At 50.8% G+C, this 19056-nt stretch overlaps 1 protein-coding gene across 1 annotated transcript in view; it reads right to left on the reverse strand.

Annotated features, from left to right (window-relative positions):
• Nucleotides 1-13716, reverse strand: part of LOC134021554 (neural-cadherin-like) — a 44238-nt gene extending 30522 nt beyond the window's left edge. The window contains exons 1-12 of the mRNA XM_062462510.1: nucleotides 13519-13716; nucleotides 11398-11623; nucleotides 11087-11294; nucleotides 9312-9423; nucleotides 8468-8717; nucleotides 5859-6001; nucleotides 4009-4181; nucleotides 2555-2723; nucleotides 2037-2207; nucleotides 1243-1415; nucleotides 794-961; nucleotides 199-448 (exon numbers count right to left, since the gene is read on the reverse strand). Of these exons, the coding sequence (XP_062318494.1) occupies nucleotides 199-448; nucleotides 794-961; nucleotides 1243-1415; nucleotides 2037-2207; nucleotides 2555-2723; nucleotides 4009-4181; nucleotides 5859-6001; nucleotides 8468-8717; nucleotides 9312-9423; nucleotides 11087-11294; nucleotides 11398-11623; nucleotides 13519-13645 (2170 nt within the window). The 5' untranslated portion in view covers nucleotides 13646-13716. The remainder of the gene's footprint in view (nucleotides 1-198; nucleotides 449-793; nucleotides 962-1242; nucleotides 1416-2036; nucleotides 2208-2554; nucleotides 2724-4008; nucleotides 4182-5858; nucleotides 6002-8467; nucleotides 8718-9311; nucleotides 9424-11086; nucleotides 11295-11397; nucleotides 11624-13518) is intronic.
• Nucleotides 13717-19056: the final 5340 nt, after the last annotated feature.

The following is a 19056-nucleotide window of genomic DNA, read 5'->3' on the forward strand; positions in this document are numbered from 1 at the left end:
TCTAAAGACTTAGGTGTATTTCAAAAGGAAGAGAGAGGAAATGTAAAGAATGAAAGAGTTTGAGCTCTCGGCCCACACTCTCCAACGACAAGGTCAGAGAACAGTGTTGTTCCTAATGACGGGGTTGCTGGGTTACGGCGGTGTCCTTCTCTGTGACTGTAGCAGCGGCTCGTCTCCCCCGGTGACGAGGTGACCTACCCGTGACGTTAACGTAGACGGTGGTGAAGGCCGCCAGGGGAACCGCCGCCACGTTCTGCGCCCGCACACGGAGGGAGAAAGTGGGCGTGGTCTCGTAGTCCAGCGGCTCGGAGACCAGGATGGAGGCGGAGCCATCCTCGCGGTTGGGAGACAGGTAGAAGCGAACGGGCATGTTGGTCTCCGGGACCGAGCCATCCTCCAGGTTATAGGTCACCCTGGGGTCGCCCAGCAGGGAGGTGGCCTTGATAGTCTGACAGACAGGAACACAGGAAGAGGAAGGAGGGTTAGGGCTCACCCTAATGTATGGTTGAGGTAGTCATTTACATTTAGCAGACACTCTTATCCAGAGCAACTTACAGTAAGTACAGGGACATTCCCCCCGAGGCAAGTAGGGTGGTGCCTTGCCCAAGGACACGTCATTTTCCACGGCCGGGAAACGAACCGGCAACTTTCTGAACAATAGCCCGATTCCCTAACCGTTCAGCCATCTGACCCCCTTGTCGGAATATTTACACAATGAACACCCCTCCCCCCCTCCCCCCTTTTGCAGTTGTGCTCCAGATCAGCCTGCCGTGGGGCGGCTCCTCCCACTCACCACGATGGGGGTGTCCCTGGGGGTGTTCTCAGGCAGGACCACGCTGTAGCCGTCCCTCTCCCATTGGGGCGGCTGGTTCTTCACGTTGGTGATGGTGACGGCCAGCTCCACTGATGTGCTGCGGTCGCCCCCGTCAGTGGCCACCACCTCTCGGGTGATGTAGCTCCTCTGGGCGCGGGAGAGCGGGCGCGGGAGGGTGCGGGGTGGGAGGGCGCGGGGTGGGAGGGCGGGAGGGCGGGGGCGGGAGGGAATGCGGAGGGTTAAACGAGAACTTTGTTAAAAGGTTAATGGATGTGATATCTGTCTACAGGCCTAGTCTAGTACAGTCAGTGATAGACCACAGTAGGCCTAGTCTAGTTCTGGTACAGAACTCTAGTACAGTAGTGATGTTCTACAGTAGGCCTAGTCTAGTACAGTAGTGATGTTCTACAGTAGCCTAGTAGACCTACTTGTGAGATGGGCTCGTTGACGTAGAGCCAGCCGGTCACCGGGTTGACCTTCAGGTACTCCGGCTCTTCCTGGGACATGGAGTATGTGACGGCCGCGTTGCTGCCAAAGTCGTCATCATGCGCCGCCACTCGTAAGAAGCTGGTGCCCACCATGGTGTCCTCCCTCAGGAAGTCTGCAATTCAACAGAAACACAACGTTATTCAGTCCCTCAGATTAAACGTGTCCCTTCCCTGCACTTTAGTATTTAATACCCTTGTGTGACACTCTTCAGCACTAATGATTCATTGTTGTTTTTGCTGCGTGTACTAGGCACTATTGTACTCAAGGCTTTTATTGTAAGATTAGTTGAGGAAGGTTCTGCAATAACCGCAAGAAGAGGACGTGCTCCAGGGGCTTTCAACACACCAGATGTGAGTGCAGACTAAGCAGAGCTCTCTCCCCTCATCTACCCAAGGCCAGACCTGCCCATAGGACCGTCTCTGGAGCGTTATATATGCACCAATCAATACACCTTCATGTGAAAGCCATTTTACAACTACATTCAATCAAAGCCAACTCCTCCAAAGCTATGTACATGGACTTCCACTAAAAGCATTTAACAACGTTGGTTGTCGTGAGTGTAAATATAAGATAAGTGGATAGTAAACATCAGCTGATAATGTGCCAGAATAATTAGGGTTTTATCTGCCTGCAGAGTACTGGTCCTAAGCACCAGTTTGCACTGTGACCCTTCCTGTGGCAGTCACCAGTCCCTATAGGAGGCACTGTGACCCTTCCTGTGCCGGGCACTCACACTCATAGCGGAGGTTCTCAAACTTGGGGCTGTTGTCGTTCTGGTCGAGGATCAGCACGCTGAGCTGGCAGAGGCCGATCAGAGGCTCCTCGGCACGGTCGATGGCCGTGACTGTGATGGAGTACTCCCTCTGCTGCTCCCTGTCGAACCGCCGGGCCGTCACGATCACCCCTGACAACACAACAGGGTGGTTGTTGAGTGTGTTTGTGTCTGTGTGTGTACAGGGGAGCAGGTGGGGTTGTGTGTGTGTGTGTACAGGGGAGCAGGTGGGGTTGTGTGTGTGTGTGTACAGGGGAGCAGGTGGGGTTGTGTGTGTGTGTGTACAGGGGAGCAGGTGGGTTTGTGTGTGTGTGTGTGTGTGTGTGTGTGTGTGTGTACAGGGGAGCAGGCCTGGTTGTGTGTGTGTGTGTACAGGCTTGTATGTTTGCGTGCGTGCAGGCGTACAGACAGGGGCCATGTGTGCGTGTGTGTGTCCCCAGGAGATGATCTGTTCCCGGGGTACTGCGGGCGTGGGGTACCTGTGTCGGGGTGGACCTTGAAGGCTGGGATGGTGCTGTCTCTATGCATCAAGCCGTACTTGACCTTCCCATTGGCCCCTTCGTCTGCATCCACGGCCTGCACTTGAAGAACAAAGGTCCCGGTTGGCTGGTTCTCCAGGACCGACGCCTGCTCACGATACTGCTGGCACTAGAGAGAGGGAGAGGCAAGGGGAGAGGGTGTAAGAGAGAGGGAATAAGAGACAGAGTAAGAGAGAGAGAGACAGGGAGAGAGAGAGACAGAGTGAGAGAGAGAGAGAGAGAGAGAGAGAGACAGACAGAGAGAGAGAGATAGAGAGAGAAAGAGAGAGAGAGAGAGAGGTAGGCAGCGGTGAGAGAAGAACAGACCATCATAATCACAGTCATAACATCTTATTGCAGTAGAGTGTGTTGTAATCAGGTTAACTGTTTCTCCATATAGTACTGTAGGAATCAGCATGTCCTTATGAACAGAGTCCTGCTATAGAGGACAGAGTAGGTGCACTTGTTTTGGGGGCCAGCCCCGCCCTGATCCCCAGGTATCCACCAGTCCCCTGACAAGCACACGTCCCAGATAGAGAGCACGAGAGGGAGATATTCTACGGTTGATAACCACACACAGGTCCAACGCTATCTCTCAGAGGACCCAGAAACAATAGGAGAGAGGAGGAGGAGGAGGGGGAGGAGAGGAGAGGAGGGGAAGAGAAGAGAAGAGAAGGAGACAGGAAGAGGAAAACAGACGGGAGACATAAGGAGGATAGGAAGAGACAGGGGCATCATGTCACAGAGCAGGAAGGATGTGGAGACAATATGCCCGTTAGGTATTTATTCAAGGGGGCGTACTATCAATCTTAAGGTCCTCTTGGCCTAGAAACAGCCTTCGGAGGCGTCACTTGATATTCACATGTGTTGAGACAAGCTCATCATTCCTACCAGCCACAGTGCACCAGACCACAGTCTGCACATCATGAATATTTCTCTCATCAAAGTTCAGGTCACTTCTAATGAAACAGGAAACTAATTAGACAGGTATAGTCGACCATGGCAGTTTTTTTATAAGTTGACTGAAATCCCCAAAGGCTGTCTGAAGATAGGAAGGGTGCTGGATAATCAGATCACTGGGGAGATGTGTGAGGGAGGGAGGGAGGGAGGGAGGGAGGGAGGGAGGGAGGGAGGGAGGGAGGGAGGGAGGGAGGGAGGGAGGGAGGGAGGGAGGGAAGGAAGGAAGAAAGGAATGGGCAGGAGGGAGGGATGTGAGGAGACTAAGAAGGCAGACCAAAAAGTGAAAGAGAAAGAGAAAGATAGTGATAGAAGTAGAAAAGATGTTAAAAGATAAGAGAGGCATGCATAGGGTTGGGGGGGGTGAGCACTGTGAGGGATGAGCACCGTGAGGGATGAGCACTGTGAGGGATGAGCACCGTGCCATCATATCATAGACCTGCAGAGTGCCGTCTCACCTTCTCAAAGACGGGCTTGTTGTTGTTGACGTCATCCACCCCCACGATGACCCTGGTGGTGCTGGAGAGGGGGTGGGGCCCACCGGAAGCGTTGTCGTCTGTTGCCGTGACGTTGAGGACATACTCCAGGCCTTGCAGCTTGGGTGGAGGGGTGGAGCGAAGCCGGATGAGCCCTAGAGAGACCAAAACACCACGGTTACATCTGATGGGGAGTTGGGGTGTGTGTGTGTGGGGGGGGGGGGGGGAATCGAGTGACAGGGTCTGGAAATGAGCGAGGTGAACTAGAGCTCTACACACTTATCTCCTCCCTTCCTTCCTTCCTTCCCTCCTTCCCTCCTTCCCTCTCCCTCCTTCCCTCCTCCCTCGCTCCAGGGCTGTTACCACGGCAGGAGGAGAGATTAAAGGAGGGATGAAAGCAGACAGGCATCTGAGTAGACATCTCTCCTGTCAACAAACTGTGAGGCAAGCGGCCTGAGAGAGCGACTGTCTGTGATGTGTGGAGTTCACTGAAGTGAGGAACGCGGGGAGATTTCCTTCTCTTGTTGTCTCTGCGTTCAGCTCACAGCGGTGCTGATTAAAGATGTGTCGGCGAACACTCCTAGCCCTCATCTCCTCTGCTGTCGTGGTGGTGGTGGTCTGTGTGGCAGTCACTAGAGCTTAACTGTTGCTAATTAGGGGCACAAATGCTATGCCCATTGGGATTCGTGGTGCCACCCCTTTGGGCGTCGAGCAGTGGCACTGCCCGCCTGGCAGTGAGAGTGTTCTCATCACAAAGTGAAAACAGAAAGGTGTTGTACTGTTCATAGCGACCGTGACTTCAACGGTGTGCCAGCTGATCAAAACTGCGAAACTGTGGGAAGGAAGGGTACACACACCACCCTCGACAGAGAAACTGTCGCAGCTCATTCTCGGCTCAGAGAGGAGAGGAGGGGAGAGGAAAGGGGTGGGGAGGAGAGTGGAGGAGAGGGGTGGGGAGGAGAGGAAGAGGTGGGGAGGAGAGTGGAGGAGAGGGGTGGGGAGGAGAGTGGAGGAGAGGGGTGGGGAGGAGAGTGGAGGAGAGGGGTGGGGAGGAGAGGAGAGGAAAGAAACAAAAAGTAAAGGGGAGGAGAAGAGAGGAGCAGTAAGGAGAGGAAATGTGAGGGTGAGGAGACCATAACAGGGGAAGACAGAAGCTGTATGGAGAGGAGGGAGAGAGAAGAGAGGAGAGGAGGGAGAGAGGAGAGGAGGGAGAGAGAAGAGAGGAGAGGAGGGAGAGAGGAGAGGAGGGAGAGAGAAGAGAGGAGAAGAGGGAGAGAGGAGGGAGAGAGGAGAGGAGAGAGGAGAGGAGGGAGAGAGGAGAGGAGGGAGAGAGGAGAGGAGGGAGATAGGAAAGGAGGGGAGGGAGATGAGAGGAGAGATGAGGGAGGGAGGAGAGGAGGCTGACTGTGTGGAGAGATTGTGAGTTTAGATAGAGCTTTGTGAAATTGAATTGAAAAGGTTGGTTGACAAATGTCAGCGGACTGATAAATGTCCTGCTGGTCTCGGATCAGAGGGTAAATAAAAAAGATAAACTGTACGGCTGAGGAAGTCAGAGTTTGGATGGAGCACCAACCATGTCTCTCTAGAAGAGTTAAAAGAATAATGCACTCTTTTCTATTCAGGACTTTTACACTAAAAGCACTCAAAAAGCCTACTTGTAATTTCATTCCCCTGATACCCATTCATACTTATGTGTAATAAAGGCAACCTCAAGGTAAGTGCATTTACATGATATAAAAGGGCTCTTTAGGGTGAGGGAAGACCAGTTGGTTGCTAGGAAGATCTGGATGTGTCTGAGTAGTAACCAGGAGTTTACAGCAGTTGATTTGTACCTTTCTGGCTGTCGATGACGAAGTTCCCCTCCTCGTTCCCATCTGTGATGGAGTAGCCGATCCCGTCACCGTCGGGGTCCTTGGCCAGCACCGTGGCAACCAGCGTGTTGGGGCCCGCGTCCTCTGAGACAAACGTCCTGTAGCTGTGTGTAAGGCGTTTAATCAAATCAATATCTACTACAGCAACACACACACACACACAATCACAGGCACGCGCACACACACACACAAATGCATTTATACTGTAGCAATCAACTAGTCCACCCATCAGCAGAGCGATGCAGAGTTATGGCCCTGCCTCAGACTTGTCAGAGTGATTCAGTCCCCAGCTGGGCAGCCTGGCCCAGACGAACGCTGATGTCGGCCGGGACGTTGGACTCGTTGTACAAATGGCCCTTCTCATATTCCCAGCCCACTCTGTGCCATTTGATCCAGAGCCTTTGAAAATGTCAGCAGTGATTTGCTCTCTCTGTTGTGTAGAGCACTGGGATTCTCTGCAGGCAAAGCTCCACAGTAGACTGGGGGACTGGTGATGCAGCTCTGGGGTGTGGAGAGATGAAGGCGTGGGGAGGGAGGGAGAGAGAGAGAGAGCTAGAGAGAGAGAGAGAGAGAGAGAGAGAGAGGGAGGGAGAGAGGGGAGGAGAGGAGAGAGAGTGGGGGGATAATGGATGACAAACAGTAATGAAAGGGTGGAGCCTTTCATGACACAGACAGGTTGAGGAAGGGATGGAGGGATGGATGGAGGGATGGATGGAGGGATGGATGGAGGAGGCTGGCTGATGGGCAGGATGTCAGAGGACTGCAAAGTTTGAGAGCGTTTGAGACTTCGAGTTTAATCGTCAGCAGAATGTGTGTGTGTGTGCATGCATTTATGCAAGTCAAGTGTGTGTGTGCGCGAGTGAGTGAGAGAGCGTGTGTATGTTGAGAGTCAAAGGTGATTGATGGTTTACAGAGGAAGGCTGATGGGTGATTCATCTCCACCAGTCGTGGCAGTCTCCGTGGCAACGTAAGTGACCTGTAATCTGTCACCCAGCTCAAAGGGCGCTTGCTGGCACATCACAAGATGAGACTGCGCAAACTCCCCTCTCTCTCTCTCTCTCCCTCTCTCTATCTCTCTCCCTCTCTGTCTTTATCCCTATCTGTCTCCCTATCTCTCTTTCCCTCTCTCTGTCTCTCTCACCACTCTCTCTCCCTCTCTCTCTCACCACTCTCTCTCGTCTCTGTCCTCGATCTCTCTTTTTCACTGCCTCTCCCTCTCTCTTTCTCTTCATGTCTATTTCTCTATATGTCTCTCTCTCACTCCATCTCAATCTGTCCTTCCATTGAACTGAAAACTAGGACAAGCACAAACAGAGCACATCTAGTTATGCCTGCCTGCCTGCCTGCCTATATGCCTGCCTGCCTGCCTGCCTGCCTGCCTGCCTGCCTCCCTGCCTGCCTGCCTGCCTGCCTGCCTGCCTGCCTATATGCCTGTGTATCTGTCTGTCTGCCTGCCCTGACAGCCTGCCTGCCTGCCTGCCTGCCTGCCTATATGCCTGTGTATCTGTCTGTCTGCCTGCCCTGACAGCCTGCTTGTCTGCCTGTCTGCCTGTCTGTCTATATGCCTGTGTATCTGCCTGCCTGCCTGACAGCCTGCTTGTCTGCCTGTCTGCCTGCCTGCCTGTCTGTCTATATGCCTGTGTATCTGCCTGTCTGTCTGTCTGCCTGCCTGCCTGACAGCCTGCTTGTCTGCCTGTCTGCCTGCTTGTCTGCCTGTCTGCCTGCCTGTCTGTCTGTCTATATGCCTGTGTATCTGTCTGCCTGCCTGCCTGCCTGCCTGCCTCCCTGCCTGCCTGCCTGCCTGCCTGCCTGCCTGCCTGCCTATATGCCTGTGTATCTGTCTGTCTGCCTGCCCTGACAGCCTGCCTGCCTGCCTGCCTGCCTATATGCCTGTGTATCTGTCTGTCTGCCTGCCCTGACAGCCTGCTTGTCTGCCTGTCTGCCTGTCTGTCTATATGCCTGTGTATCTGCCTGCCTGCCTGACAGCCTGCTTGTCTGCCTGTCTGCCTGCCTGCCTGTCTGTCTATATGCCTGTGTATCTGCCTGTCTGTCTGTCTGCCTGCCTGCCTGCCTGACAGCCTGCTTGTCTGCCTGTCTGCCTGCTTGTCTGCCTGTCTGCCTGCCTGTCTGTCTGTCTGTCTATATGCCTGTGTATCTGTCTGTCTGTCTGTCTGTGTCTGTCTGCCTGTCTGCCTGACAGCCTGCTTGTCTATCTGCCTGCCTGCCTGTCTGCCTGCCTGCCTGTCTATATGCCTGTGTATCTGCCTGCCTGCCTGACAGCCTTCTTGTCTGCTTGTCTGCCTGCCTGCCTGTCTGTCTATATTCCTGTGCATCTGCTTGTCTGTTTGTCTGCCTGTTTGTCTGTCTATATGCCTGTGTATCTGCCTGCCTGCCTGTCTGCCTGCCTGACAGCCTGCTTGTCTGCCCGCCTGTCTGGTTGAATGTTTGTGTTTGTGTTTATCAGTGACAGAAACTCAAACTAGAATTATAGAGTGCATAATTACAGTGTGCCGTATTGTGTTGTGTCCTGTTTGTTACAGCTGTCAGTGTTGCATGGTAACCTGACTCACTCAGACTGTGAGAATGCAGGCGGCTCGTCATTAACATTGGCCATGCGCAGTCGGATGGTGGCCGTCCCAGACTGAGGCTCCTCCCCACTGTCCACCGCCATGACGACAAACTCATACAGGTGGTTGGGCCGCTCGTAGTCAAGACGACCGGCAGGAAAGATGGTACCATGGGGCGACACGCTGAAGTCAGGGCTCAGGGTGTAGTAGGTCAGCTCAGCATTCAGGCCTGAGTCACAGTCACTGGCCAGCACTGGAGGAGAGGAGAGGAGGGGAGGAGAGGTGAGGAGGAGAGGAGAAGGAGAGGTGAGGGGGAGAGGAGAGGAGTAGAGGAGGGCAGGAGAGGTGGAGAGGAGAGGAGGGGAGGAGGGGAGGGGTGAGGAGAGAGAGGAGAGAGAGGAGAGGAGGAGAGGAGGGGAGGAGAGGTGAGGAGGAGGAGAGGAGAGGAGAGGAGGGAAGGAGGGGAGAGGAGGAGAGGAGAGGAAGGAAGGAGGGGAGGAGGAGAGGAGAGAGAGGAGAGAGAGGTGAGAGAGGACTATACTGAGCTACTATATGCAAATTGTATTTAATTTAGACAGATGACAGAAGTGTTGACATTTTTTCATATGTATCTTTTTATGGCTTTTCTCGACGTTAGGGACACTGGGTGCTGACAGTATCTGTTAGAATCCTTAAAAGAATTATAACAATCCAAAAACATTATGAATTTAATTACATGAAAGGAAAAAAGGTGAGGTGATAAATGTCAGTGTTTCATATAACACAGCAGATCCCAGATACCACGCAGAGCTTTAACTAAACCTTTCAACAGGGATGAGGAACAAGGTGCTCGGGCCCATGCTCTCACCCTGCAGGAGAGAGGTTGCTGTGGTTACTGTCTCTAGGACTCCGTCCACACTGTAGATAGACTGGAGGAACTCTGGAACACAGTCATTCTCATCAGTTATCACCACCTGGATCTGCAGGAGGAGAGGAGGAGAGGAGGAGGAGGGGTGGAGATGAGGGGTTAGAGGAGAGGAGGAGAGGGAGGAGGAGGGCAAAGGGGGAGGGGGAGGAGGTGGAAAAGGAGAAGGAAGGAGAAAAGGAAATGGAGGGGAGGAGGAGGATGGGAAGAGACAGAAGAGCAATTTAGAGCGTGTGTGGAATAGTGGGGAAGAAGGGGTGACGTGTGAAATACAAAATTGGAGAGACTTGTCGTGGACATTTGGAATACAGTTATAATGTGTGTGTTTCATATATGAGGAATGTGTTTTAATGGAAGTCTAAAGTTGGTTAAGAAGAATAAACTCCATTTGGTAGAGTTGCCATTTGCAGTTTATGACACCTGGGGAGGATGAGACAGCTGGTCTGGAGACAATGTGGATTCAACTGTATTGTTATTGTGATCTGAGGGAGCAGTTTAACTGATCAAGCTGCTCTGACCCTTCCTGTTGCATGGGTGGGGTTAATTAAATACTTGTTTGAAGATGTCCACACAAAGGACAGTTGACCATTTGACTGGTGAACTCCTGTGGTTTTACTATCTACTGGTTTGGGGAGAGATGCCACATCAAAGAACTGTGGGACACTTGGTATGGAGTCAAACTGTCACTGAGCAGTGCTGACCAATCACAGAGTTTGATACATAGATGGATTGACCATCAGAAGAACCATTTGATCTAAAGTTTATATAAGGCAGGGTTTTAGGGTTGTTCTTCATCACTCTGGCGAACGACCTGTGGCTAGCACCTCCTTCGTTATGACTGATCACAAAGTACTTTGTTAATTCTTGATTTGTACAAGCAAAATAAATTTTATTGAAACCGCCATCTCTTGACTATTCAAATCTACACAGTGCCACTATAATTTTTCCTTCACAGACTTTGAAAACTTTAATATCTTACAGAAAAGCCTCAGGGAAGTCTATACTGGGGGTGTCAACTTAAGCTAAATTGTATTTTTAGTTTCTAAGTTGCCACCTCAACATATCCTTTATCTTCCAGTTCATACCTTCTTAGTCTGTTGTGCGTGTGAGTGTGTGTGCGTGTGAGTGTGTGTGTGCGTGTGTGTGTGTATGTGTGTGTATGTATGTGTGTGTGTGTATGTATGTGTGTGTGTGTGTGTGTGTGTGTGTGTGTGTGTATGTGTGTGTTTGGCGGGGGACCTAACCCTGTCACCAGTGACTGTAAAGTGTAAAGTGACAGCTGAGTAATGGTGTTGAAATAGCAGGATGGGTTCTCTGTCTCAGATTCAGATACCCTTCCAAACACACTCTCGCGCACACACACACACACACAAACTCTCCCCCACCACACACAGTTTTTAGGAGTGTGTCTACACACCATTAACACACACAAAACCCACTTAAAAAACAGCACATTTAATCAGGCAGAAGTTCTCTCTGAATATGTTCTGAGAAAACAAGGGCCTTAGATGATAACTGTCTGACAGGATTCTCAAGTCCATTATTCACAGAAGATGCTGTAGAAGTCCAGAAGGGAGATAACTCTGGCACTATGACCCTTCTGGAGAAGTTAACTGTATGTTGATCTCAAAAGGACCATGAGCAAACAGCAGTGCTTTGTGTGTGTCTGTGTGTGTGTGTGTGTGTGTCTGTGTGTGCGTGTGTGCATGACCTCTGACCTCAGTGACACTACTGAGGCCCCCAGGCCCCCCCTCACTGGCGCGGACCATCAGCAGATATCTCCGCTGGTCGCTCTCGTAGTCCAGCGTCCTGGTCAGGCCCACCTCCCCAGTCTCTCCCTGCATGGAGAACAGACTGCTGGGGTTGATCAGCAGGCTGTAGCTGATTGGCTGCTTCTGGAAGGAAATGGCCAGCACTACCAGGAAGCTGCAGGAGGAGATGTGTGGTTGGTTAAGAACGTCTAATGAAAGCTACATGTGTGTGTCTGTGTGTGTGTGTGTGTGTGTCAGTGTGTGTGTGTGAAACTCACGCCTGTCCCTCAGGTGTGTTCTCAGGTATGGAGATGGCGTAGCTGGTGTTGGTGAACTGGGGGGCGCGAGGCCCCACCACCACAGACAGCATGGCGGGAGCGCTGCGACTCCCCAGGCCGTCGAATGCCAGCACGCTGAGGAGGTACTCCCTGTCTCTCTGCAGGGGAAACCCTGTAGTCACCACACGGCCCGTCTGCTGGGCAACTGAAAAACAGCCCTCCCCTCCTGCAACAAAGACGGAATGCACAGTGAGACGGTAGATGCGTACGCATTGAGAGAAAGGCAGGCAGGCAGTCGACAAGCAGACAGACAGACAGACAGACAGAGAGGCAGACAGACAGACAGACAGACAGACAGACAGACAGACAGACAGAGAGGCAGACAGAGAGGCAGACAGACAGAGAGGCAGACAGACAGACAGACAGAGAGGCAGACAGACAGAGAGGCAGACAGACAGACAGACAGACAGGCAAACAGACAAACAGACAAACAGAGAGGCAGACAGACAGAGAGGCAGACAGACAGACAGGCAGACAGACAGACAGACAGAAGCTAACTGAGGTGCCTAGATAGCTCACTCATCCACTCTTATCCGTATCTTGGTTACCAGCTGTGAAAGAGGATGCCATAAGAGGCTCTCAACACACAACACTGTGCATACTAATGTCAATATGCTGTTAATACTGTACATCCTAAAGTCAGCATACTGGTTCATATACTACAGAATGAGGTCACGTATAAGCTACTACTGCCAGGGCCTGGTGGCCAGCGAGAGACCATCCTCTTCCGATATGGAGGGTAAACCTACGATTCTGTTGAGAGGATTAAGTTAACCCTAACAAAGACAAATTATTTTCCAATCTGATTTAGAATACTAGCCGGCAGAAGATGTGTGTTTAGCTTGTACCACTTGTGATGGTTATTACAACTTATCTTAACATCTGCTTAAGGACACGGAGGGGGGGGGGGGGGGGGGGGGGGGGGGGGAGTGCCTGTCTTGTCCGGTGAGTGGGGGAGGGTTAATACAGGTCAAAGTCACAGACGGAGTTTTAGACCCACCGGACCAGATTTAACCCATACACCCCCCCCCCACTCTGATATGACAGCCCCCCCTCTGTGGCAGACCTCTGACCCACTTAGTCTGTGTGTGTGCGTGTGTGTGTGTGTACATGTGTGTATGTGTAAGTCGCTTTGGATAAAAGCATCTGCTAAATGACTAAATGTAAATGTAGTGTGTGTGGAAGCACAGTGGGAAGTTCTGAGGCCCTCATGTACGTACATGACCGTACATGTAACGTAGCGTTATCAGCGCCATGGCCAATCCACAGAGAGCGCACGCTGTGATACTTCAGCTTACGTCGTTATTTACCAACCCTGCAGTTCATCGGGTAATCAGCGGCTTTCTCCGCCCACTATACCGTACATTGCGAGCATTTAAACGCGCAATTGAATGGGCCTTCTCTCTTTCTATCATGGATCAGCCTAAAATTGTCAAAATAGCGAAAACAAAGATTTTGTGATAACAAAGTTGATGTGCTCGTTCATGAGATAACAGCAAATTTAAATATTATACAAGGCCGGAATCCCACACTGACACAAAAACTGTGATTATTGCATGACTGCTTAAGCTGTAACGCGTAATGATTGTGTTTACTCAACTGAAAAAGTGTGATCCTTGTGGCAAAAATCCTTTCAGCTCGTATCCTATGTCTCGTCTTGCTCAGATTACTGCTGCCGTTTCACCAGGAGGCATATGTGAGGAAACCCGCATCCTGGTTTACACCTGCTTTTAAGAGGTGCGGAATTTTCACCGCAAAATGGAGGCACGCTTTCACGGGCGGTTTCTGTACATACCACGGAATACATAATTAGGCGCACTTTACGTATCCCCTCCCATCTCTTTATGGGAAACTCCCACTTTCCCATTGACCCTCCCGTGAATGCATATGCATGACACGGAAAAGCGCAATTTGCCATTTTTTCAGTTCCCGCGACAGGCAGTCTACGCTTTTACCTCAGCGCGGCATTACCTCGCCATGCTTTTACCCGCACGTTGCGATTCAAATACGCCTGAAATGGGTGCAAAAGCGTTAGTACATGAGGCCCTGAGTGTGGCTTACCATCGGACAGAAAGTACTCCACCTCCCCACTGCTCCCCTCGTCCGGGTCCAGGGCCTGGAGCTGGTAGACCAGAGTCCCCGAGGGGGCCTGGGGCGCCACCACTGCCAGGTAGGGGTACGGCTCCATGCTCCACTCCGGAACGTTATCATTCACGTCGGCCACTCTCAGCTTCACCTTGGTCAGGTACCAGTCTGGGCCTGGGGCGGACACGGGGGCACAGAGGGAGGGGGTGAGAGAAAGCGTGGGAGAGACAGGAGGAGGGAGACAGAGGGGGAAGGAGGAGAAGAAGAGGTAGGAGAGGAACATGGCTGAGTTGTTTTCAGTAGTGACAGCTGCCATGTCAGTGAGGGAGGAGAGGGTTGATGAGCAGAGAGGGCACTGAAGCGCATGTGTGAGGAGAGTGGCAAGCACGCAAAAGAGCTAACCGCGGTTCAGGAAAGTAAACTCGAAACACTTCTTTGGTAACGATGAACATTCAGCGTGGTTTTTTCACGGTATCCAGAGCACATTCAGTGAGCAAAATTAACCAGCCAAAAATAGAAACCCCCCCAAAAATATGACACAGAAACTAACTCTATAAAAAAAATACTGTACTTTTCATACAGTACATCTTTAGCCAGTCTACTTGTTCTATTCGTTCCAGCATACCCAGCCTTGACTCCCTACAAATACATTGATCCAGACTACTGCAGTGTAGCTGGTGTTGCAAACTCCCTGCCTGTGAGTGCTTAATCAGGGATGAGGCGATGTCTGATCTGCCTGGCCTCCATTCCAGGCGCCCACGCCTCTTGGAGAGCGAACCCAGGCTAGGAGCAGCTGATTTAGGCTGTCTCAGCAGTGCAAAGCCCTGGTGATCCTCAGGGGCATGGAGATAATGCCTCAGGACCATGGGTGTTTTTGTCACCTGCACACAGCCATGCTGGGCCGGGTAAGTAGATTCCCACAATCCAATTAGCTCTCGCATCAGGTCTCTCCCTCAGCAGAGAGGGAGAGAGAAAGAGAGAGAGAGAGAGGAAGAGAGAGAGAGATAGGAAGAGAGAGAGGAAGAGAGAGAGAGAGAGAGAGAGAGAGAGAGAGAGAGAGAGAGAGAGAGAGAGAGAGAGAGAGAGAGAGAGAGAGAGAGAGAGAGAGAGAGAGAGAGAGAGAGAGAGAGAGAAGGGTGTTAAACCTGTGCAGGTCACAAGGCAGCATACTGCAGGAAGAGCAGATAATGGGTCCATGCACAACGGTCACAACAGCAACAGTGGGCCGCAGCCGTACGGACCATCACCACGAGAAGCTCGTGTCAATGCAGTACCATTTCCTGTCTCTAGGGGGTGGTGCAGGAGACCTATAACTACACTGGGGAAACGACACTCGTGAAACTGACCCTGCCTCACTTTTTGCCTCAACACCTCAGATGAAGCTGAGGTGGGACCAATGTCACACGTACCATAGAAACTTACCCCATGTCTATTCTGTACTGTACTGACTGTCTGGACTGTGGTTGTACTGTAGTTACTGTAGTTACTCCTCTGTACTGTATTTCACGTCTGTGCTGCAGTTCCTTTAGTTACTGTGTATACAGTACTTATATATTGTAATTCCTGTCTGTGCTGAAGTTACTGTAGGTACAGTGTATTTCTATATCTGTATGGTCACCAGAAGCAGAGCTCCCCCAACAACATAGCCACACACATCTCATCAAGGCCATACTTTACTGGATTAATTTGTGTAAATCCCATTTTGTTATAGGACTACCGTGTCTGGGAGCTGAGGGCGAGCAGGCAGCCTGACGATCTTATCTCTGGAAACAAACAACAGGAAGTGAGACCACCAACCGCTCTCTCTGAGCTATAGGCAAGTACAAAAGTGTATGAAAGCACATTATGGGGAAGGAGTTTAAAGATGAGGTAAAGGGAAAGTGGAAGGTTGCATGTTGGTGTTGGGAAATGATGCGAGACCCTGAATAAACTTTCCACAAAGCTGAAACACAGATTCACTATAGATATAGGTAACAAGCCCTCTCCTGGTGCTCGCTGCTGAAACAGATGCTCAGGAAATGGATGAAATCTCACACAAGGTCAGACGCAGCGCACCACATCCTCAAAGGACCACCACTGTTTGGAGCAGCTACTGTGTGGATGACTTGCACACTTTGCCCCACATCCCAGAGATATCAGTTTGCCTCCATACGACACAACATTAGAAAGTCACCCATCCTGCGGGGCATGCTTGCATGTATAGTCAGGTGGCTGAGCGGTTAGGGAAGCGGGCTAGTAATCCGAAGGTTGCTGGGTCGATTCCTGGCTGTGCCCAATGACGTTGTGTCCTTGGGCAAAGCACTTCACCCTACTTACCTCGGGGGGAATGACCCTGTACTTACTGTAAGTCGCTCTGGATAAGAGCGTCTGCTAAATGACTAAATGTAAATGTAAATAGTCACCACAAGCTGTGTGTGTGTGTACATATTCTGATTGAGATACTGCAGGAGTCAATCATGTTTTTTCGTTTTTCCTCGGCTTGGTTCCCCAGTGCAGCAGCAGCACAAAAATGCTGAGAGCTCATTTTTAACCCTCTTGTATCTTTTGCTGACTTAGGTTTGATGGGAACCATGTTTCTCCCTAACACAATGCAGAGTTCTTTGGCCAGCTCTGTTCCAGCACAGAGTTCTCCAGCACAGCACAATAGCCATAAAGTGTGTGACAGCTCCCTAAAAGGATTGTTAGGGGGGGATAATAAGAGAGAGGGAAAGAGAAGCTGGAGGAGAGAATTAATCTAGCGTTCTGCTCCACCACTTTGAAGTCCATTCTGCGGAGAGGAACGTGGCATGGATCAGATGCTCGCATGGATAAACGTGAGTGCGGCGCGAGCAGGGAAACTCATCAGTGTTCAGATGGTATCTGTGTTGTCGACGCCGTTCAAGCCGCTCCTACGCTCCTGGAGATCAGCCGTGTTGAAGATGAGCTCGGATCATGCTATTTCCCCTCCCTGGAAGGTTTACAACTCAGCATCTAGAAGAAAGATCCAGTCCTACTACAGGCCAAGACGTTGTGTTGAGCAGCGGGGAGGTGTGGGGGTGGGGTGTGTGTGTGGGGGGGAAGGGGAGGTGTGTGTTGGAGGTGGGGAGTGGTGATGGTGGTGGTAAGTGAGGTGTGTGTTGGGAGGTGGAGAGGGCTGATGAGGGGGGGTAATAGGGGAAGTGTTTGTTGGGAGAGGTGATGGGGGGTGGTGGGGTAGGGGTGTCTCAGAGGTGGGGAGGGGTGGTGGGGTTTGGAGCAGGGTTGTGTGTTGAGAAGGGTGATGGGGGCTGGATTCTCTGGCTGTGTTGCTGCCTCTTTTAGACGTGTCTCCGTGGTAATGGTGGCGATGATTCTACAAGTCCCTGTGTAATGAGCTCGTTACTGAGCTGCTAATAACAGCCCGGGCACATCATTACAGCCCATCAGAGCTGGAATCCTAATGAAGACGATGTAGGTGTGTGCGTTTGTGAGGGTGTGTGTGTGTGTGTGTGTGTGTGTATGTGCATGTATCTGTGTGTGCATGCATGCACACCATGTGTCACAAAGTTGACACCCCTGCAGTAGAGCACAGCATAGTGTGGTCCAGTATAGTATAGTATAATATAGTATAGTATAGTATAGTATAGTATAGTATAGTATAGTATATTATAGTATAGTATAGTATAGTATATTATATCATAGTATAGTATATTATAGTATAGTATAGTATATTTTAGTATAGTATAGTACAGGATTGTATGGCACAGCACAGAACATTAAAGTACAGTACAGTGTAGTAGGCCTACAGGACAAGTAGGGGTGGTGGAGGGGGTGGGGGGGGGTGGGGGGTGTAGGGGTGGGGGGGTGGAGGGGGTGGGGGGGTGGAGGGGGGGGGGGGGTGGTGGAGGGGGTGGGGGTGTGGAGGGGGGGGGGGGAACTCTGCAGGGAGGGATCGCAGCATACCATGGCTGAGTGTGTGTGTGCATGAGTGTGAGCATGGCATGATTGTGTGTGTTTGCATGTAGTTGTGTATGCATGTGTGTGTGTGTGTGTGTTTGCATGTAGTTGTGTATGCATGTGTGTGTGTGTGTGTGTGCAGGAGAGTGAACATGCACGGCTGTATGCGTGCGTGTGTGTGTCCTGTATCACTGCAGGCGACTTCTGTGGCTGTTGCTTCCTGGTAATCCTTTCCCTGGGTCGTTGCTAAATAAAGCTGATAAGTGGCTTGCTGCTAGAAAAAAAAGTTTTCTCAAGTGCTGATGTGCTCATAGACTGCCCACGGCCTAAGGACACTAAATATGTGTGGGTGTACATTTGGGGGGTGTTTCGGTGCGTGTTTGTGTGTGTCGCAGACAGGACAGGGTGAGGAGAAAGAACAAAGACAATTAGGTTCGAGCAGGAAACTCATTGAAGACCACAGAAAAAAATACATACAAAGGATCTAATTTGTTACGGAGATTCTTCTGTGGATCTCGTGTTGTATTCTTCTCTCTCACACAGGAGGGAAGATTTTCAAAACAATGATCTCAGTGAAAAATGTAGATAAATTGCATCTTCGAGCATAAATGCGAAAGACCCACATGATCCTGTGGGAGTGAGCTGTTGGGCAGAGGGGGGATGAATGGTGAGGATCTTCACAGCAGGGCGGATAAAGGCACATTAACCAAATGTTAGCAGTCAAACAATCCCCATTTGAAGTCCCCTGTGCTGTGTGATCCTGGGCAGGGTGCAGCCGTCAGCACAGGATCACATGCTGAAGCTCCCAGGACTGACATCTATTAAGAGAGTGATCTCTCCCCTCACTGTCTCTGAACCCGCTGAAGTCTAGGGCTCTGGCCTGCATAGTGATCAGACAGTCTGACACACACACACACACACACACACACCCCTCTCCTCACCACCACACACTCACATACACACACAGTCACTCACTCATTCAAACACACACAAACACACGCGTATAGTAACTCACAAAGACAAGTGTACTTAACACACACACACCAGTATGACACTGCAACGCGTTAGTTGATACCATATGTTCATTTAACACATTTAAGCACATCTTCCCACACACAAGCATTCAAATATGGTACAATTACACACTCACACAACCACTGAAATACTCAGATAAGTACACACAGAGATCAGACATTGCTGAGGAAACCGAGGAGATTCTGAGTACAGTAGGTGGCCTGGTGAAGAAGCTAAGCTAAATGGCTTTTACACATGGATGTAAAATATGTCACCACAATATCCTCCATAAGATGATCTGATCCATAAAGAATAAAATGTTCTTTAGCTTCATCCTCTCTCTCCCTATGACTGTTAGTACTGAGGAGAGGAGAGAGGAACAGGCGAGGGGAAGGGAGGAGAGGAGAGGGTGATAAAAAGATATGTTGTAGCTCCCTGATGTCTCCAGCTGGTATGGTTCCTCTCTGAGGTGCACTGGGATTGGGGGAAGGTCCAGGGTCGTCATAGCAATACTATCAAACTCTGAAAGGAAATACTGGAAACACATTTTCAAACAGAAAGGGAGTGTTCTGCTTTCAGTGGAGA

The sequence above is a fragment of the Osmerus eperlanus genome, chromosome 5, assembly GCF_963692335.1.
Source record: "Osmerus eperlanus chromosome 5, fOsmEpe2.1, whole genome shotgun sequence".
Classification (NCBI taxonomy): Eukaryota; Metazoa; Chordata; class Actinopteri; order Osmeriformes; family Osmeridae; genus Osmerus; species Osmerus eperlanus.